Raw genomic sequence first — 23,659 nt, 5'->3', positions numbered from 1 at the left:
ACTACATTATTATGTATATAATATTTTATAAAATTCATGAATTCTATATTATATAAAAATCTAATTATAATTCTTATTAATTTAAATATAATATTTGATAAATTATCATTATGATAAGAAACGAATTAAGTAGCTTTTAATATAGTGTTATGAAAGTATGTTTTATTATTTTGTTTTCTGTGCCAGCACCCCTTCGTGTAATAATAGGTTAGTCTGGCAGTTTTGCTTGTGCTGTAACATGCATTGAGGCGCTGCAATCAGTCTACTATCGTAGAGACAGCGACTCTGCTGCTTCTCCTTCCAGTCCTTTGTTGAGTTACAGGTATCTTTTAAATTAACAGCAGACGTTGAGGTTAATGTTACTAAGGTAGCATGGCCCAGGAACATTTAAGGACGATAAAACAGCTTGTTGCTACTCTATGCCTTTTCAATATCATCAAGTTTAAGGTATGCACTCTCCCTGATGTTATAAGAATAGGTAAGTTATCATATATACAAAATTTTAATTTATAATATTCTTTTTTTTTAAATTATTTAATTTTGCATTCTGTTAAAATTTTATTTATTTTAAGTCCCTTCTTTTTTCTTCTGTCATTTATGTAATGAAAATACTGTTTTATTATATGATGATAATTTGTGGAGTAGAAAAATTCTAATGGTAGTGTTCCCTATCTTTTAATTGAATTTATTTTTAAGTAATTTGGGAATAATTAAATAAGTGTGATGTACAATTACTTGTTTTCAGTCGTGTTTCGAAGAAGGATTAAGATTAATGAATGTTGTGATTGGCTCATTTAAATGTTTTTTTTTTAAGTATATGAATCGTGCTTATATCATTAAATTTATTTAAATTAATTATACAACTTTTTATACGTAAAACAATTAATATTTTACAATGTAAAGAAATTTTTTAACTTTTTAATTAATAAATATTAACACGGAGAAGGTCAATTAACGACTATGAATTGAGTAGAATTTCCTGCAAAGTTTATAATTCTATGGCTTATAGAAAATAAAATATTTTAAGTTCTTACTGTTTAATTATAAATTCATAATGTACGGTAAAATTTATGTAAATTGATACGAAATTAAACATAAAATATTTTAAAGTTTTTACTTTAAAAAATTAGTTTGTTTTACTGTAACGTAAGTTGGCACAATGTTACACGATATATGTATATATATTAACAGTTATATTAACCTCAATTTTTGAGAATAAGAATGACCTAAATTTAGATTTTTTTTTATAAAATATCTCTTCTACTTTAATAATAAAACTATATTTTTTGTTATAAACATTCAAAACTTTGATTTTTCTTTAAAGTGTTTCGCATGACAATGCAATATTTTTAATACTTTTTATGATAAAAGCGTGGCCTGTCATATGTCAGAAATTTTTCCATCTTCAATTTTATTCATTTCTTTGATATATATATATACATAAAAACAAAATATGTTAATCAAACATAACCGAATAAATTTCTTAATTTAATTACGTGTTAGATATATCCAATTAGAAATTAATTTAATCGAATTATCTTTATTTAGATATGAAGAAAAAAAAAAGTTGAAAGTTTTATCGGTTAGTAAAGTATTAAAAAAATTTAATCTATGATAAGCTTTAATTTTTCAAAGGTTTAGAGTGTATTCAAGCAGAAAATTCATGTTTTCTCTGGAGAAGAATCTACAATTTTTATTGAATTTTCTTTAATTTAAATTATTCTGTGATAAATTAATTATTAAAAACTTAAATAAGCTAATTAATTACAGTTAATTAAAGTTTAACATTAATACGGTTAATTTTTTTAATGTATTTTACAAAATTTTCTTCCTTAAAAAAACTTGTAAATACTTTAATATTTTCAAAAACTATCCATAAATTTATATCTATTGGAGCTATTTTATACTTTTTTTGTTCAATATAGAGTATTTTAATCTTTATTTATCTTTCTTATCTTTTAAAGTTTGAGTAAACTTACTTCTCCAATAAGTATAATAAATCCCCTGTAAATCAGCTTTTTCCGTCTTACACGAAAATATTTCTGTTTTCGATAAGAATATACTCTTGTAGTTTTTATATATTTTTTTAAAATATATTTTCTTATTTTTTATTTTAAACGTAAACTTGTTCTTATCTATTATAAATTTATTACCATCGAAAACCCATTTTATTTTATTTCTCTCTTAAGAGTCATAAAGCTATGGAAAATGCTGTCTTCACTCATTTATATTCATTCTAATTGCTCAACTATAAATAAGCACAATCTATCATACTTGTTAGATTACAATCTTTAAACATTAAGAAAAGTAAACAATGTTAGAAATCCAGTGTAAAATTTATATACTTATTCTGGTTGAAATATTTTATTATTATAGAATTAATTCAGCTAATTTTAAAGTTTCTTCGTATTTAACAAGATATAATAAATTGCTTTATTTTAAATAATATTTCTTTAGTTTTTTTTTATGTCGAAAATGTTAATAATTTCAACTGAAATCAATTCATTTAGAAGAATTTTAATACAGAACATTGATGAAGCGTATAAAAATATCATTAATAAATATATAAAATGTGGTTTAAAAGTTGTATTTCTAAAATAAAAATGTCTTAATTTAAACGTGTCTTTTTTTATGTTTTCTCGAGAGAAAAAAAATGGCTAAATACAACGTTCAATTCATTTTTTAATGAAATTAATAATAGATGAGGACGGTATATTTGAGTTAATGTTCTCTAAAATGAGTTTTAAAATCTATTCTATTAGGGTGATTCAATAGAGAAATTAGAAATTAAATATAATTTTTATAATTTTATATTCAATAATGAAGAATTTCATTTGAAGTTTTCAATTTCTTCTTGACCTTTCAGTATTATATATGTTTTGTAAACAAAACGAAATTTTCTCTCGATTGAAAAACCTGTTCACACTTTGGCAAACATCCAAGCTTGTTCTGTTATATCAATTTGTTAGAAGACATCACTGACCCATTTTCCAGATTTTTATTCCTCTTATTAAAATTTATTTACGAGACTCCATTATCTTCATAAACGTTATATCTGTTATAATCTTCTGTCGTTTAGAATTATGTGACATCTGGCAATATTAATTAAAATTAAATTAGTAATTACTGTTTCGATAATAAATCAATTGTTAAAGCTTCACTAGTAATCTTTTCAAATGTTGTAATTAATAATTATCTAAATATTTTAGTAATGTTACCCGATCGATATTTTTGTGTTAAGATGTTACGAAAGAGTGGTTAAGATGGGGTTAGTTTCGAGAATTTTAGTGATGTCTTCTTTGAAAATATTTTCATATGAAGATACTGTTTTGATTTCTTTACTCTCCCCCCTCCTTTTTATCTAGGTAAAGCACTATCGACTTTCTCATATCTTGACTCTATTCTTCCTTCCTTTTCCTTTTTTTTTTATTATCCTATCTCTTTTCACTTTTCCTTTTTCCCTTTTTATTTTTCCATCCTACCATTTTCCGTTTTTGATTTTATCGTCTTTTCCCGTTTCCTTCTCATTCTTATCGTCTTTTAATTTCATCTTTTTTTCCATTTCAACAAGGAAAAAATAAGAAGAGCGCATCTTGAAACACAATTTTACATAATATACTGATGTAAATTTATATATATATGTGAGTTATATAATAAAAAAGAGAGGAGTAGGTAGGAGGAGGAGGAGGAGGAGAGAGAGAGAGAGAGAGAGAGATAAATGTTTCAAATTTTTAAATTCAACTTTTGTTAAAATTAATATATATATATATACAGAGAAATTTTTAATAGATTGATTGCTGTCACGGATATGTTGAATCTTATTTTTGCATAATGTTCATGTAATGGATTTAGTCNTCTTCTTCTAAGTCCTTTCACGTCACATTATCATCTAAAATACAAATTTTTAGGGAATAAATTAGAGTTTTAGATCCAAAAAAAATCAACTTAACAACTGTTTTTCGGATCCAAAAGCAGATTTTGTTTCATGCAAACGAAGCCATGTTTACAGCTCATTCTTACAACTTCTATCCTTCTTATAATAATTTAAACCGGTTCTGGGATTAAAATATATAATAAATTAATTAAATTTTCTATAATTAATCATTTAAACTCCACATTTATAAACAAATATTTTTAAAAACTAGAACTTACTACTGTTAAATTTAACGTTGCCGCAACTTGAAAGACCGTTAAAATCGGTAATTTACGGTTACAAAATTCAAATTTTTTTAAAGAAAATGCTGTTTAAATGTTATTTAATTCATTCTAAGGATGTAAAACCTTTGGTTTATGTAATTTAACCCCTTTTCCTCACAAAATTTTACACTTCAGATCCCATCGTTATCGTATACAGTATAAATCACTCGCACTTCCTGACATTCTATACCATTTTACGCTCGTCTACGCGTAACGTTAGTGCGTACAGTAATTAAAATAGATAAAAATCTAAATATATATATATATATATACGAAAAAAAACATCATTAAATAATACAAAAATTGAGAAAAATCTAGTTATAAAAAGTCGAGAGATGGATGCCATTATGTCGTCTCTCTACCTTAATGAGAGTAGGGTGAGTTAAATACCCCCGAAAGCCTTCATTACTGACGTCTGGAGGAGGTTAATGCTTCAAAAATTACACGTTAGAGTAAAAAAAAATCCCCCGAAATATCTATAAAAAACAAAAACAATGATATGAAATAAAGTACAGATGTATTTTTGTTATTGGAATTCTTCACGTTAGGATCGTTAAGAGTGTATGAGCGTGTGATTTTTTTTTTAGAATCTATAGAGAAATAGGAAATTAATTCTTCATAAAATTCTAAAAAAGACCTTGTTTAAATGACTAAAGGTATAGAATTAAATATTGAATCAGATAATTGGCACCCTCTTTTCTTCTCTGTTATCCTGATCATTTCTAACGATACAAAAGCAAAATTTCGCAATTTATACTTTTAAAAACTTCATTAAATCTTTCCTTATACTATAGAATTGAAATTAAACAGTTGAATTTCTTAGAATCATCAAAAAAAATTTCTTTCAGGATACATTTAAAAGCTAAATGATGTCACCTCTAAATGAATAGCGTGTCTAGGAAGGTTAGAAGCTAAATTCATCATAATTTATCTAATTATCCTTCATTTTCTGGTGTTTTTGGGAGTTAAGTAAACAGATAAAGGCCATTTTTACATCGAAAAAAGGAGGAATTTTGAATTTTTTGAAGATCAAACCAAGCCATACTTTCGTTTAATCTTGGCGATTTTTTGGATTCAAAATGGCTCCTAATTTATCTCTGTGGTGTTTTGGAAGTCAAATAAATATTTAAAAAAGCCATTTTTATACGAAAACAAGCAAAAATTTTGAATTTTTTTGAAGATCAAACGAGGTCATACCTCGTTGAATCGTTCAAGATGGCTCCTAATCGTGATACGTATTTTTAACCTTTTATTAAAGAAGTAAATCTAAAAAAAAATTCTCGTAAAAAAAGAAGTCAAAATACACTTTACCTATTCAACCAAGCGAAGACAAACTTGACATTATTCATTCTGTCCTTGACACCTCTTTACTGTGTTAAGTTAATACAGCAACAGTGTGAATTGTCCTAATTTTTTTTATTTTTATTTTCTGGATACAGGATCTCTATTCAATCCAGTCGCTTGGATGATCGATCTGATCGATCTCGACCTTGCTTTAAACACACAGGAAGGTGTGTGTCTCCGTGTGTGTGTGCGTTGAAAACTAGGTCAATGAGAGTCTCATTTTTTTCCTTCCAAATACACATCACACCTTACTTTCGCTAACTTTAAACATGTTTCTCTCGAATTCTAACCCCCAAATTTTTTATCGAAACAGATTTTTTCAATACTTTAGGCCCTCCCAAACACCAAAAACACTTCATAATTTAAATGTAAGGCGCGTAAAAACAAAGGAAAGTATTCACCCCCACACAAACCATCACACACTAGTTGGGATTTTCATTGAATTTATATACGTGGCACCTTAACAAACTTTTATTGTTCTAAAAAAGCACGAAGGTCACCTCAAGACTTTCTTAGAATAGTTAAGGAACGAGTTTTAGATCATTAATGTTATATAATAATCGAAATTTATGATTGGATAGTCTCTTTTCTATCATTGTGACATCAGCATTGTTGCACGTTGCATGTTATATACCCATTTAACGACCGGATAAGACCCGAAAGTGTATACATAATCTACACAGGAGGAAATTCTAGGAATTAAATTGTGAATTTTTTTAAACTATTCGATGACACGAAACCAGTTTCTACGAATTTTAAACCGGGGTGGTGAAGAGAAAACATATACAAACAAACACATCCCCGGTGATCACCCCACGCTTCTATACGCTAATTTAATTTAAAATATTAACAAATTTTTACATAATTATCGTCGCAAGAGCATCGTAAACACCTCTACAACGTATTAAATTAACAACTCTCGAGTGTAACCATGTGATAAGAGCGTTCGGACAGACTCAACTAAGCCGCTTTGTGAGTGTCATTGACGTCTAGTAGCTCGCTAAATATTCGATTTTACGAATAATTTAGACGTTTAATTCGCTACAAACGGGTTTGGACGTTAAGTTGTGGATTTGTTTCCTGTTTAGAATCGATTTCTAAGCGCCTACGAGACTTATATAACGAAGCTTAACGGCGTGCGCGTTATAGACACGTATGGATAACACTCACCTTTACAACATCCTCCTTGAACAACACGTATATTAGTCTAGTGTGCGCCATTGCGGGGTGCAACTGTTATGACAACAGGAGTACATCTGTGCCGAGGAGGGACAAGGTTCGTTGTGGCTCGTTTGAGGTTGTGGACAGGTGTCCTTGATGTGTAACGTCTGGTTGGTATGCAATGCACGAGCGTATGCATTATATATATATATATATATATACATATTTTTCCTCTTGATACATTTAGCATAATGGGGTTGCCTTTTTCTTATGGCAAAGCAGTTATGCAAAGTCACGGTTGCAGAAAGAATTGAGAACAGATGTTTTTGATTGTTTGGTTTTAGAAAAGTCATAATGAAAAAGATTTATCGTTCTCAGTTTACTTGAAGAAAAGAAATGAGTATATATATTTTTTATACTTATATTCTTATAAGGGACGTAATAACAATTTTTAAATTAATATTACTTTATTATTTACCGATGTGTTAAACTTGATTTTTATAAGCGTTACTTAGAGCAATTATACTTTTTTTTTTTTTTTGCTTGAATTTTTAAGAAAAAATATTTAATGGTTTTGACAGGGAATTTTTCATGAATTAATTTTGGTGTAATCAACTATAAAAGAGATTCTTATCTCGATTCGATTGATTTTTATTTAATCGATACAATGCATAAGTGCTGACGATTATCTTTTTAACTGATAGCATCAGAAGATCTCTTCTAAAGATAAAATATTCGGTCCACAATGTATGTCAAATTTACTGAAAAGCTCCTTAACTACGTTTCAGTCAATATATTGATGATTGGTCTTTGAGATTTGTAACAAACGACGTCTAACCAATGGAATCGATTCTATCAGCTATACAAATACATCACTATACCTTCGACATTTTAATTTTGAATTTAAATTTTAATCAAATTAATTAATAAATAAAGACGTGTTTTAAATTTAATTATCTCAATATATTTTCAATGAATTTATAACAAACTTTTTACACAAAATATCGAATTTAACTTCTCACAATCTCATAAGATTGATAAAGAAGATGAAAAATCTTTCATCTTTAATTTTTACAACCCAATAAACCTATATTTATTTAAACTAACTTTATTTTACATTAAATATTTTAAATTTAATTAAAATTAAAATATTTTTAAGCAATTTAAAAAGAAAATTAAACCACCTTTTCCTACTTCAATAACTCATAGAGAAACATTAAAAAAAAAGAGAAAAAAATTGAACAAATTCTATAATTTCCTTTACAATAAAAGAAATCGTGAAATATATCATATAATATAATTTTTCTTTTCAACAATATATATATATTATAAGGTTTTCAATGTATCTGAATTTCACTGATACCAGGTTTCATCTTTGAAGTTTAAATCCAAGTCATTTGTTTCCTCAGTCAACAGTAAAAATTTAGACACTTCCTATTTCCTACTGTTATCCTTTGAGCCAAAACATCCTTTCTCAAAAGGAAGCACTTCACTCTTGTCGTTACCATAAGAAAAATGCTTTCATTCGATGAAAGAAAAATACAACTCCAGTCAGAATGATATATTTTACTTTCTCTATCCACAATATCTAACTTTCCTTCCCAATCAATGAAGTTAATTCCGATATAAAAATTAATAAATTTAATTAATTTTCTAACAAAAAAAATATTAAGAATTTGTTATTGAGTTTTGTTTTAAATAAATTATTATTATTATTATTATTATTGTTATTATTAAATTTGTATCGTAAAAGCACGAATAAATCAAATTTAAATTCATGAAAATTTTAAATTTCTGAGTTTAAAAGAAGAAATTTAATTTCAGAACTGAAATATGTGAAAACAAATTTTTTTTTCTTTAATTTATTCTTTTATAAGATAAAAAAATTCAAAAGTTAAATTGATATTTGGAGAGATTTTTAAGTAACAAAAGTTCAGAACAATTTAATTTCTTAAGTTGAAGATTATTAAGTTGTCTTTTCAGAAACTCCGGATGCTTGAAAATTGCACTTTTCTGAATTTCTTTTTTAACAAATTCATTTTTTTTCCTCCTCTTCTCATCTTCTAGTAATTCAAGAAATATTATCTTCCCCCTTTCTTTTTAAATAAAAATAAAAATAAAAAAAAAACCTTTCTACTACAAAACTTTAATTTTTAACCTATTTATTTTCAGAAAAAATTTATATATTTTTATGTTTAATTTTTAATAATTTAATGCTAGATATCAATTGAAAAGTTTATATTCTATGAAAAGAGACGAAGAATATTATCGAATATATCTTTTTTTACAGTAACTTTTGAATGTTAATGTTGAAAATTTCCAAAAATAGTAATTCTTTTCTTAAATAAAATCGTCTTTTCTTCTATTTTTTTTACAGTTTTTAAATGGATTTCCTCTGTTTGAAAAATCAGGTTAAGCGAATTATTGACACATTCTTCGTTCGGGGAATCATCAAAAACGTTTACTAGCTTTTTCGATAGAATATATACAATCGTTACAAGTCATATAACTCAATATTATTATCAAATCTGCTTGACCCATTAATTTTTATTGAAATCGAATGCATTGATCCTTCAGAGAGCATAAGAAATACAATTAAAATGAGAATTTATCGTTAAAACATAGTTAATTTGCATTTTTCTACAGCGAATTCTATATACTTACACACTCTTCTGTTTAACGTTTTCTCGTGTTTTACGTTTTTTAAAACGTTGTAATTTCTTTTTTATAACGTTATTCTTTATACCAATGGAAGATAATAAAAGCTTAACTATTATCAAATTTTTCTTTTTCTCTCATTTTAACGTTTTTGTCAGACTGAAAAAGGACATTAAACAAGGGGTCCATTTTAGCTGCATTCATGGTAATGTAAGAATTGAATGAAATGCTACTCAACAGTATGTCAAGGATGACTTATTGATGATGTGGAAAGAGCACTCGCCCGAGAATAATAAATGGCAAATGAAAATTATAATTTCCTCGAAAAATAAATGGCTTAAAACTGCAGTTGTTACAATTTATTATAATTAAATGATTTTTACAGTTAAAATAAACAAACAGTTAATGTAATTTTAACTATTTAAAAGTGTTAAATTTTTAGCAACATTAATTTAAAAATACAATTTACAACAATGTAGATGTAATTTCCATCAAATAATAACGTTTTTATTAATTAAATTATAATAAATTATATTTATTCTTTTACTATAATATTATTTCTATAAGCATAGAGCAATGTTATAGTAGAAAGAAAATATATTTTAAAAAAGGCAAATTGATGCCGTTTTATTAAGAAAATTAACGCCTATAGAAACAGAGTTATATTCGTTTTAAACTTTTAAAGTAATTTTTTTTTTTTTATATTTGTTAACTCGAAAACAAAACGTATAGAAAAGAATTTCTTAAAGTGTAAAAATAGTTTTGAAATTCGATAAAAATCTTTAAATGCATAACAAAAATAGTTTATTCAATTTTTCCTATAATTTTCTAAACATTTTCATACTTTTTTTAACTCAGTTTCTTCGATCTGCAGTCTCTTCTTTTGCCTCTTATATTCCTTTACTCCAATGCTTTTTCCTTTCTTCCTGTTTGATCTTTTCCTTTCAATTTATTTCTTCTTATTTTCTCATTACATCTTCTTTTCACTTTATTTTTTCCCTCAAAAAAAATTTCGATTCTTTATTTTTTAATTTCATAAAATACTCGATTAAATTTTTAAAATATTTTATTTTTCTAAAACATTAATAAATTTCCTCCTTCTCTATTTTTTTTTAAATGGATAAAAATATCATTTTTAACTCAGTAAACGTATTAATTAATAGTATTTTATCTATTAGAATTTCGATTCTCAAGAATACTTCATTTAATTAACGTAATTAACGATTAAAGGCGAGTTTACTTTTTGTAAACTAACATTGATTCGGTTGCCAAATATTTCATTATCCAGAAACTCTCCACTTTAATTATAATTTGATGGATTGAGCTTTTCAAATCCTTATTAAAAATATAATCCGTTTAAAAATGATCAAATATATGAAACAACTATCGCTAGTTATTCATTTGTTAGATAGGAGTTTGAAGAGGAATTAAATTATCCTGTGTGTATCTTCGAGAATTTCATCGATCCTTATATTTTTTTTTTCCTTTTTATTATTATTTTTTTCTTTTAACTTTAACTTGGTCAACTTATTATATCCTAGGAAAGCAAATATTCGACTTTTTGTTTGTCTATAATTTATCGTCTTATTCTTTTCCCTTTTTTTCCTCCTCCTCCTCCTCCTTCTCCTCCTCCTCCTCCTTCTTCTTCTTTTTCCTTTATTGAATTTGTTTAACAAGATTTAACCACTGACAAAATAATTATTATTTTGTAAATAAATATATAAAATTTTTCGTATGATTTATATTTTTATGTCATTTTATCGTTTATAATTGGCTTAAAATTGCATTATTTGTATGTGAAATGCTTCTTCTATTTTAAGGAAGAGAAATGATAATTTCTTAAATGTTTATAATCATTTTAAGACATTTCTATTAAATTTTAATAAATTTTCTGTTACTAGAACGTATGAAATTTACGAAATTTTAGATAAATTCGTTTAAAAAATAATCGAGATAAGACATTTCGTTGTTAAAGTATCGAACTGGCTTTCCAATAGTTTTGAATGTATTTAATTTGTCATCAAAAATTAGGTCAGTTTAAAATGGCCAATTCGTGCTGTTTCGGTAGTAATGACGCGTAACAAATTTGCTAAGTGGTTCTCTTTCACTTCGATTTAAGATCAAAGTTTTAAAACTGAACACATTTATCAATAACTATTTAAAAGTTTTATGATAATAAAAAGTGCAAATTCAAAATTTTTTAATTAGATTTTAAAATTCTCTTAACGAATTTTACATTTGGGAACATTTAAATATTCAGAAATTTCGTTTAAAAGATAAAGTTTGATAAGAATTTTTCGTTTTATTCGCTTCATTTATTGTATATAGGGTATTAAAATATAAGTAAAAATGCTGGATAAGAATCTAACGATCCAATTCGAAATACCAAGATAGTGTCTTTCTTTCTAAAATATTGATGTGGTGAAAAGCGTTCCGGTTACATTCACTTATTTATACATATATTTAAAAGATTTAAAATGTTTTCAAAATTGTCAATTGATCAAGAATTTAATTTTAAAATTCTCCTTTTATTTTAGTTTTAAAATAAATTTAAATAAAGTAAAATATTTATTAATTAATTGTAAAATAGCTATAAAAATAACGTTTTTAAACGTACAAAATGTATGTTTATTGTGATGAAATGTTTAAAAATCTAACAACGAGTTGCGTAACTTTCCCGGAAATAAAGTTAAAATTGTGTGTGATTCCATTTATTCTGATATTTCGTTATAAAGAACTTTTTATATTATAAAATGACTTAATTTTGAAGATTTAGATAAGTTTTATAATAAAAAATAATTGTAAATGCTAATGAGTAAAATGTTCATAACTTCCGACCCCACTCGAGATATGATACACGATTCCCTATAACTTCTCATCCTCTCGACCTTTATCCATCAAAATTTAGTAATATCAAACCCTATAATACATAAACCACCCTGTAAAATTTCAAAAATTTTCGACACAAAACACAGGAGTTATTAAGTTTTAAAATAGATGAATAAAATCGTCTCCTCCATTAATATCCATACATAAAGAAATCGCCATACTTTTATACTCTGTTATATATAAAATCCGGAAAAGTAAAAATTATCCGTTAAAAATCATTAAAATTATTCATTTATAATCTTATAATTAAGAAAATATGATATATATTTGAGCTAATAAATAAGAAAGGCAACAGAGCGAATTAATTAGAGACATTAGTAGACTAACTCTATGATTAAATTATAGCATATGTTCTGCTATTATATATATTCGTGTAATTTGCAATTATGATTGATGTGTTTAGTAAATTATATCAAAAATCTTATCTAATTTTTAAATTTTCGAATAAAACACATTGTAAGTTTCATGTAAAATAAGACAATGAAGTCGAAAATACCATTTGTAAAGCAAAGACGGAAACTCGAGTTAACTTAATCCTTAGAGAAATACTGAATATATGCAAACAGAGACTTGAATTTACATTTGAATATATATTATGTTGTATTAGTTCGTTAACAGTCATCTAAACAATCGATGCAAATATACAAGCCATAGTTTAACTTTAAGTTTACTAATCATTCATTGTAAACTGATACGCTACATTAATTCCCTTTACTTTTTATAGTTTTTCAATGAACAAAAGTAAACTTTTAAACTCTTATTTACATTACATTTATTCAATTACCATTAAAAATACATCTAGAATTTTAATTTTTTATTGAATAAAAATTAAATTTACTAAAATCGTTACACTCGAATATATTTATTTTCGACTTTTATTAAGGTTAAATAGATTAATTTTTAGGGTTTAACCTATTGTAAAATTTATATTAACAATGTAATTATTACTCTAAATCATGAAATTAGATTAATTAAACTTAATATACAGTTAATTTTTAATTATTATTTGTTTTATTAATTATATTTTTTTTTTTTTAGTTCAGAGTTTTAATATTTTATTTTTATATTAGTATACTACTATTTGCTAGTAAATATAAATGTAATCAGGCTCACAATTGGGAGTATGAATGATGAGAGACGAGGTCCTACATATATAGGACGTCCACCCCCAAAATTTTTTAAGGATCAACCTGGATTCGAACCTAGATTTAATAACCTAATCGTCACATTTATTTCTGTATTCATTCTATCAATAATATATCAGGGAATGGGTATTTAGATGATGATTCTTGACTTCTACATCAATTATTTTATATATTTTATAAAGAAGTATTAAATTTTCACAGAATACTTCATTTAATTAACGTAATTAACGATTAAAGGCGAGTTTACTTTTTGTAAACTAACATTGATTCGGTTGCCAAATATTTCATTATCCAGAAACTCTCCACTTTAATTATAATTTGATGGATTGAGCTTTTCAAATCCTTATTAAAAATATAATCCGTTTAAAAATGATCAAATATATGAAACAACTATCGCTAGTTATTCATTTGTTAGATAGGAGTTTGAAGAGGAATTAAATTATCCTGTGTGTATCTTCGAGAATTTCATCGATCCTTATATTTTTTTTCNTTTTATTGATATTATACATTAAAGTAGTAATATATATATATATATATATATAAAGTAAATGATTTATGAATAATTATCGATGAATTATGGATTAAAATTTTGAAAATCTTTCTTTAATGCATTAAAATGTTCTTAAAAAATCAATTTATAACGTCATAAATATTCTTTTTTTGAAAAAAAAACGTAAAAAAGTATCTTGAGATGCGGCGTTGAATACTACGTACTGTACAAAGGTGAAAGAACTTTAACAATAATTTTTATTCTGGTAAAATAATTTGTTATTTTCATCTTTATACAAAGATATAAGGCTATGCACAATGATAAAAATAAGCTATTTTTCACATTAATAATAAGGAAATGTCCAATTAAAAATTATTTTTCTAAAAAGTTTTACGTAATGATGAAGATTATAGTGTAAATGGAAAATATCGGATAGTAAAATATAGTAAAATGTAACAAAAATTTTCGTGTTTATCTTATTTAAAGTAAGCATCACTCACCCGGATTCGTTCGATGTGAAATCAAACATTTTCTGACGCGTCATTACTCTTTTTTTACTTTTAAAGTTTGATATACTAAAAATGCTTTTTAAATATTTTTTTAGGTGCTTTATTCGAAAATGATGACGATATTTTGGAAAGAGCGTTTCGACACGCTGTAAGCAAAATAAACGAGGAAAGTCAAATTCTAACTCATACTAAATTGGAAGCTCATATTGAAAGAATAAAAAGACACGATAGTTTTCAAGCATCTCGCAAAGGTAAACTTTTAGAAATACATCTGTATATATGGAGAGAAGAATTTTGGGATACTCTTATAAACAAGAAAGAAATATGTATATTTTATCACTGAATATTCATATATATATACTCATTGACAAAAAAGTTACTCGCTAAGAAAGAAACGTGCCAACGTAATGACGATAGTAATAAGTGATTATAATATTATACCAAACGGGCAATTTCCCCTGAAAAAACGGTACAATATAAATGAATCTTTACTACCTTTTAGGCTTTCCTTTTGCCTAGATGCGTGCTGCGACATGGTGAGCCGTGGTGGCATGCAGGCATCGTACGCTATTCCGTGACAGATTTGTCCACAGATATTGTCATTTCAAGTCTATCATTTTTAGATAGTCAAAGAAGAAGTCCCGTCTGATTTCACAAATACTCAATGGACGACAAATCTGGAGACCAGACAAACAAAAAAAGTGTGGAAACGTGACTGAGACATTCCTGGAAAACCCCAGTTAAGTGCGACCGAGCATTATCTTATTGGAAAATGGCTCTTCGTGGCCTTGCAATGAAAGGCAACACGAGAACGCAGGATTTCTTAGACGTACAGTACAGCTGTATCGTTTCGCACTACTACTAGGGGTGACCGACTATCATACGAGAAGGTCCTCAGATAGTTACTGTTGAGCGGTGCACAGGCTCAAGAGTAAAGATGGAATTGAAGTGCTCACAAGTGAACCTTCACACTCTAACACGGTGTTTCTCCGTCTCTATCTATCTATCTATCCAGTGGCATCCTCTCTACAGAGGGTTGCATTTGATGAACTATTCCACTCCATGTTTCTCTATTCCAGGCTTCTCTTAAATCCTTTCCAGTCCAGTCTTTGATGTTATCTCTCCAAGTCTTTCGGGGTCTTCCTCTAGGTCTTGTCCCCTCCACCAGTCCCTCAATCACCGTTTTAGTAGTTGTCCTCCTGATCCTCTAGTCAAATGTCCAGCATATCGTACCTTTCTTTGTTGGATATTTATAAGCAACCTTCTCCTCAAGCCCAGCCTGTCCAAAACTTCCTCATTTGTTATTTTCTCCGTCCAACTTATTCTTTGCATCTTTCTCAAGCACCACATTTCAAATGAGTTAATTCTTTCCATCATTTCATGCGTAAGAGTCCATGCCTCACATCCGTATGTTAGTACACTCCAGATCATTGTCTTTAGGATCTTTATTTTCAGTTTTATGTTAAGGCCTCTGTTTGTTAATATATGATAAATCTGATAAAAGGCAGCTTTTGCTTTATTAATTCTGCTTTTAATTTCCATTTTACATCTATTATCACTTGTTCCATAAAAGTTTAATATTTGAAAAGGGAAAAAATACATTTTTTTTTTTTTTAAATGAGAAATGGAAAATCACGACATGACTCAAAATATTTTTTTATAGGACATGCACACAGTTAACATGGAACCATTTCAGAATGCAGGACCAAATATCACAGGGTTTCGTTTGATCGATGAAGACTCTTCTACCTACAAGGAATTACTCCAGGAGTGGAAACAGCATCCACTCTGGTACAATACAGAACCAGACATACAATTTTCTAAGGTTGGTTTTTCTTTTCTCTTCACTCCTTCGTTAAAATCCTCAAGTGCTTCTCGCATCATCCACTCACTGTAAATATTAAATAACAGTGGCGAAAGTCCGCATCCCTGCCTCACTCCTTTTTCCACCCTTATCCAGTTGGATTCTTCCTCGTCAATTTTTATTATTGCTTTCTGATTCTCCGTCTCTAAAAGAACTAGAATTCGTTACTGAAGACGAATAAGCTGCCAATCCCTGCTTCTCTGTCGTGACACCATTGCAAACGATTAGATAATTATCTCTGCTGGTAGTCTTGAGCCTACCGCCGTGTATGTGTATCATCACATATCCATTGTCCTTAACATATGCTCGCAGTTAGATCAGTACAGTCCAGATGGTGAGCAATTTGGCGAAACAATCTTCCTTCTTTCTTCGGCTCAATATGACCCTTTGTCAAACAGTTAACTGTGCTTAATGTACTGCTGTACAAATATGGCTGGGGTTCGAAGACCTCCAAAGAACAGATACAATGAAAATCTTGAACACAGCGAACCTATGCGAGTCTTTTTATAAGATATTGAGGTAAAGACTTTCAGACACTTCGGTGACATTATCTGGCATCTGCAATTGGAGTACAACTTTAATCATTTATATATATATATGAGACATAGCTGTATGCCAAATTTTGCAGTAATCTAACAAATTTACCTAGCGAATAACTTTTTGATCAATGAGAATATACTATTAATTAATATTTTTAAGAATGTTTATACTAATCTAAAAATTTGAAAAATTATTATTATACAAATATTAAACAAAGTTAATACGACGTTACGTAACGAAATTTAAAACAAAAGTTTTTTTTTTAATTTTACATGGAATATTTTTAAAAAGTTACATATTAAAATGATGGAAATGAAAAGATTTGTGTTATTTGTCTTGTCAAAATTATGTAAATTAAATTTATTTATATTAACATTTATGAAAAATATAGCAAACTGTTATGATTATCGATTGATAAACTTTTATTTTCACAAACTTTTATACATATTTTATATTTGCACGCAATTTTCTTCGAAGTCATTTCTTTGTTTGTATATTCCGTTTCTCAATTTTTATCCTGTTTATCATGTTCTAAATCGTATTTGTTTCAACTGAAAATTTTATTATTTTGATTTGGAAAATTTTCCTCTTGTTTTTTTTTTTTTTACTTTTGTGTGTGTTTGATTTAAGAATTACTTTTGTGAATTGTTACAACGTGTAAATATTTTCTTAAAATTATTACTACGATGTTAACATGTTAATTCCCTATATTAAAAAGTTTTACATGGAGGTTAACTTGGGTCCTTCAGTGGCAGAGTAGGTAAAACCAAAGAACACTGGTAGATGGTCACGGGTTGCATCTCACCAATGGGCTGCCCCGTGAAGTTTTCCGGGTTTTCTTCACGTGTGTAACATCTAAATAGGGGCCATTTTTCTATTTAAAAAAATCCGCTAGGAAAGAACCACCACCCCTTTTGGCAGATCGCCCATGTATTGCGTTGCCTTCCCCGTCAATCCAATTACTAATAACGGATTTAATTTATATAAAATAAACTTATGAACCAATTATAGATTAAATAAGTAATTTTTTGATTTAAAATGTATGCTATTAACTATTTATAAATTTCCAGTTTGTGAATTATTAAACCAAGGAATGGCTGCCATTTTCGGTCCTCAATCTAGTGAAAGCAGTTCAGCCATTCAATCCACATGCAGTGTACTGGAAGTCCCTCATATCCAGTACAGATGGGATTACAGATCTCCTAGGAACAACCAAACTGTCAATCTCTATCCTCATCCAGATGCCATCGGAGTGGCGTACAGAGACTTCATTTTAGAAAAGAACTGGAAAACTCTGGCAATTCTTTATGAAGATAGTGATGGTAATTTATCTAGTTTTTTTCTTCTTTATAATTCTGCTTTAAGACCTTTTTTTTCTTTTTTTCTTTCTTTCAATTTGAATGTAAATAGGATTTCTATGTCTTAAATGAATTCTTTTATGAATGAATGTTTTTAAAGTAAAAATACAATTCAGATAATAGAAAATCTTTTGTTTATTTACAAACTCAATGGATAATTTTATTTAATTGGATAATTTTACAAAGAAACAAAACTTAAAATACAAACAATAGTACATAAACCATTCATTTGAAGAATACTATGAACTAGATAGAAAAAAAAATGAGTCTTAGATTCTTTATTCCGATGAATACGTAATTTATATACTAATTTTTACGTTATATATGACATTTTTTTCCTCTATAATTATCTTTTATTGGACTTGAAATCGTTTGTTTTGCAATAAATGCTAAGGGAATCATTTAAAAAAATTTTTAAATATTCGTAAGTAATGGAGAAACACAAATTTTTGAGCATTCGCAATTCTTTCTTTAAACAATATAAGAAACACAAGATGGCATAGAGGAGTCAATTTTCTTTTATGTGTTCCTTCCTCGACTATTCCTTCATCTTAAGATGTGGTGTGTTGATTGCTTTGATCATATCATTCTCTGCTTTGACGATGTATATAAAATTGTTAAAATATCCTTCTGATATAGGTATAATTTAAAAACTAAGTTTTATATCCAATAGCCAAAGTATTGTAGATATAAATATACGTATAATTTAAATAACTGCATCAAATTACTACATAACATTAGCTAAACAGTATATGAATCTATTAAATTTATATCACTGCTTAATTATAATCTGCATACTTTGTTGATTTATTCTTTAAAAAAATTAATTTCTTATTTATTTTCTGCTCAGTTTAACTTGTCTACATTGTTTATTCATTTTTAATGCAATTTTGAAGCATTTAATACGGTTATAAATTAGCAAGAATAACTTTAATTATTAATTATTATCTTGTAAAACGGAACTATGACATAGTTTGGATATAGTAACGATTATACATGTATTTGTATTCGATTAATACGAATGTTATAACTGAAATCTTGTTCAAAATTTAATTGTTAATTAATTTAAATGCTATTGAAGTGTAAGCTGCATGTATAAAGTTAACCTCAAATAAATAGTTTTATATTCATGCTTAAATTATAAACAATGGAAATCGAATACACTTGATTAAATATAATTACTCTCTTATTATCGAAATTTATAAAGTGGAATACTTAAAGATAAATTTATATTTGAAAATTGTAATATTAAATAAACCATAATAGTTTTATTAAGTAATTTCTGGCCTAATTTTGTACACAAAAAGATACGTTTTCGATTAACTTACAGTTGTCTTCAGATAGATAAATCTACTTTAATCAAAAATATACTATTTTATTTACAGAATGAGGTCATAAATCAGCTTAAAATGAATTCTATCTTTATTTTCCAATTAAGAAATGTCAATATATTTCATTTTTATACAATTTTTTCCACCAAATTTAATTAACTTTTTAGTGTTTTTTCTCCAAAGTTCACACTGTATGGATCCTATATAGGCTACATGTTTAATTTTTATTGTATTTACAAAGGTTGTAGACTGCAAAATCTTCAAGTTTTTTTCCCCTTTCCAACATTAAATAATTTCTAACAGATGTGAATAAAGTTTGATAAATATGTTAAATTATTCATGTGCAGATGCAAGATTAATAATGCTATTTTTTTCTCCTCCGTCATAGGGGGAAAAAAGAAAAGAAAGTAAACTTTTTAATTTGCTGTGTAATTCAACAGTTTAAATAAATTTTAATGAAATTTAGTTAACTTTTTGTACATCATTTAAACCAAATTTTCAATTAAGGTAATTAAGTAATTAACTTTTTCATACATTATATAAATCTTTTCTCTTTTTTTTATAATTTTTATCTAACTACTTTTAAATTATTTACTTTAAAAGTGGAATATTCATTACTTTACAATTAATTAACGGTTAAAATTTAAATTAGATCATTAAAAAAAAAAGTTAAGGAATTACCAAGTTAATTCTTCTTTTCAATGTTTTTCCATTATTAATTTCTTTGGAGAACATTCTTTCCATTCAATTTATTCACAGAATTGCTTTATAAAGAAAGAAAAAAAAAAGACTTAACAGGTAGTACATATTAGTCGACACATATTATACAGTTTGAATGAATAAATCGCTGTATTCATTGTCAAATAGGCAAGTTGCCAGACTAAAGTAATACCTGATTTAACAAAGAACTTTTCTTCTTCAATACTGACGACTTTTTTGAATTTTTTTTCACAATAATTTCATTCATTCCTTCTTGAAATTTGGTGGTAGGAAGTCATAAATAACTCTTAAATCAAGTTATAACATCAGAATAAACTTTCGACACTTATCATTCTTCATTAAAAAAGTATATGAAAATTCAATTTATATCAAAATATAATTATAAAAATCACTAATTCATCTTTAATTAAACATCATTTTTAAGATGATTTCGAAATAATTCTTTGTCTCGTCTCTCGAGTTTCAACCGTTTTCTATAACATTTGCTTAAAAAAAATTGTTTTAGCTAACAATAATTTTTGAAATTGTTTATAAAAAAGTGAGAGAGAGAGAGGGGGGGGGAGGGGGGGAAGGGAAAAAAAAGAATTAAACTTTTAAAATTTTAAAGAAATAAAATGAATTTTTAAAACTTTAACTTGTTTCAAATCGTAAATAATAGAATTTTTAACTCGAAAGTTTTTATGTTATTAAGAAGTTTTTAAGTTAAAAAAATTTCTAATAAAATTTTTAATTATTGTATCACTTCAAATTCCACGTACGTTTCTTCACGTATTTTCTAAATTTTTCTTAAATTAAGTGCATTCTTTGTACAGTACCTCGTCATATTTTCTCTGTTCGATGAAAATTTTATATTACTATTTTTCCTGTTTATTTTAGATTTTCTATTAATTATACTTGATTTTAAATAAAATTATTATAGATTTTACCGTTTTAAATAAATTTTTGAAAGACTATAGCATGCCCAAAAGTCAGTTAACCGTATTTTATCTCGTGTGTTATATAAGGTAAAGGAATCAAGTTTAATGCAGTGTTTTTCTTTGAAGGAATCAATAAAAGAGTGTAAAAAAATGATTAAGTATTCAATTAATTTAGCAGGAATGGTTAACTCACTTTTGAACCACCGTATTTTTTATTTATCATCATCATCATCATCATCATAAAAATTCCTTTTAAAATTCGAATTACAGTCGACCCCCTATAACACTGTTGATTATTCCGTTTTATATGAATTCCATGTTGTATGAATCACTTAGATTTTATAAATACGTGTGCCNTAAAATTATTTTAGGATAGAAATCATTGATTACGTCTATAAAAAAAAAAGAAACTAAGCTTTATTAAATTGAATGAAAAGTTTTGTAACATCACAGAATGATTTTCTTTCTTACAAATTGATTTCTACATAATTAGGAAGAATATCGAGAGTCTAATGATTTGTAAAAAATAAAAATTCAATAAGTTCTTTATTATAGAAATGTGGATGAATTTAGTATCCCTCCAGGGTAGATATGGTTGCACGAGATAACAACATAATCAAGAATTAAAGTCGCGACTTTGATTATTAAGACAAGGAACCGTGTTACACGTTGCATTATTGAAGAATGAAATTAACTGTGAGAGTTTCTTCTTATTAATTGTGCATTAAATCGATCGAAAGTAACATCTGAAGGTCTTTTATTTATGTATATTTTGTATGGAAGTCAAAATTTCATACCCTTCAGAGTAATGGAACTGTTGAATTGTTTATGACAATGAGATGGATACACATTTATGGTTTTAGATATTTTACATGAATTATATAAATTTCTATTCATGTTTTCCTACACATAATTTGAAAAATATAATTTTTTTTTTAAACAATAAACTAGTAAAATTATAATTCCATTTAAAAATACACTTAAAATGTTTAATTTTATACTGTAAATAATTTTTTTTCTCACCATTTTCATTTCAAAATATTGTCATTTAAACTCATAACACAGACAATTTTTGAATAAAATCATTATAATTTTAGTTTGATGCCCCTTTTACACAGGTTTAAGTAATATAAATACTTATTACATGCTATTTACATGTAGAAAAATCTAGTTTCCTAGTTAATACTAAATTCTGGGTGTTAGATCGAGAGAGAAAGTATCGATTAATCATATATTTTTAAGCGTGTGTAATGTCTCTAAAAGCGTAAGACCCTAGGCCAATCCTAAGTTATTAATTATTTAATCTCTTATAATCTATTCTAATAATAGTGAATTCGAAATATTTTAAATCGGTAGAAACGATGAAAGCTTCAAACAATTGCCAAAATAAGACATTTAGAGAAGTTTCGATTATTATTGTTCCATTAAAATGCAGTCATTAATAAGTTATTTTTATAATTTTTTTTGTTTTAGTTTGCATTATTTATGGATAAAATGTTATTAAATTCGTCGATAATTTATTAATTATAATTAATATAACTTATATTATAATGCAGGGTCCTATTTAATAATTTATTACAGTAGGCTCTCGATTATCCTGCAACGTTGAAATCCTATACTCAGTAAATGAAAGAAGTAAATTTTGAAAGAAACGTGAAGAGAATAAGGCATACAACGTCCTGGCGTAATTATTTATAATATGCTAACATAAATTGAACACTACAGCAAAGTATACCATTCTTCATCCCTTTTCTTCTGGCGAATTGCAAAAGAGATGAGTCACAAAGCGATTTGTGGTGACTTAATGATTCATTGACAGGCATTTTTGGCATCGTGGTTAATCCATTTCCCGGTTAATGAAATCCTGAATAATCGAGAGTCTCTTATATAAAGATCTATTTCAAGTAGATGGCTTAATTATTAATTATTAATCGATTAAAATTCATTACTATAATATCCGAATAGTATTTAAAATCACTTTATAAACACATATATTTTAAAAATTGATAAATTAAATAATCATAAAAGCCATTTAATGCCAGATAAGTTACTGAATATTTCGCATTTATCACTTTAAAAAGTCGCATCTTTGATTATTTCATAATAAATAATATAAATGGTTTATCGCTTTTCTCATTTCCATTAAAAACATATAAATCTTTTAAAATATACAGTGTATTTTTAATGAATAAAATAAAATAGATATCATTAATATTATATTTTAAACCGATTTATGATAATATCGTGATTCTTGGATGCTGTATAGTAATTTAATCGTACGAAAGAGTTTATAAAATAAATGTATTATGCTTTAATAGTTTTATCATAAACCTTTAAGGCATAATTTTTCCATTATCCAAATAAGGATTTTCTCAACAAATTGATATTTTTGAACATTACATATGAAAGCTATTATGGTTGACTTAATATAGTTATAAAGTAGTAGTGAAATAATTCAATCAAACTTTTGATAAAAGATAGTACTTTAGCATTTAATAGAAGATAATTTTAAAAGTAAATAATGCTCGTATTCAAA

General features: G+C 26.6%; 1 protein-coding gene across 1 annotated transcript; it reads left to right on the top strand.

Moving 5' to 3' along the window:
- Positions 1-281: 281 nt before the first annotated feature.
- On the top strand, positions 282-18,223 carry LOC111630296 (glutamate receptor ionotropic, kainate 1-like). Its single transcript, XM_023374382.1, has 3 exons — positions 282-478; positions 14,489-14,644; positions 17,868-18,223. The coding sequence occupies exons 1-3, from the start codon at positions 373-375 to the stop codon at positions 18,221-18,223; spliced, it is 618 nt and encodes a 205-aa protein (XP_023230150.1). The 5' UTR covers positions 282-372.
- The last annotated feature ends 5,436 nt before the right edge of the window (positions 18,224-23,659 follow it).

The sequence above is a fragment of the Centruroides sculpturatus genome, unplaced genomic scaffold (genome assembly GCF_000671375.1).
Source record: "Centruroides sculpturatus isolate CEXI.00-Female unplaced genomic scaffold, Cexi_2.0 scaffold463, whole genome shotgun sequence".
NCBI lineage: Eukaryota > Metazoa > Arthropoda > Arachnida > Scorpiones > Buthidae > Centruroides > Centruroides sculpturatus.
Note: the sequence above shows the minus strand (reverse complement) of the source record. Positions and strands in the feature narration are given on the sequence as shown.

Bases quoted from the DNA above. Each gene is read 5' to 3' on its own strand.
- LOC111630296 (XM_023374382.1), top strand. From the start codon at position 373: ATGGCCCAGGAACATTTAAGGACGATAAAACAGCTTGTTGCTACTCTA. The intron at 479-14,488 runs GTAAGTTATCAT...ATATTTTTTTAG, and splicing joins CCCTGATGTTATAAGAATAG to GTGCTTTATTCGAAAATGAT. The intron at 14,645-17,867 runs GTAAACTTTTAG...ATAAATTTCCAG, and splicing joins TTTTCAAGCATCTCGCAAAG to TTTGTGAATTATTAAACCAA.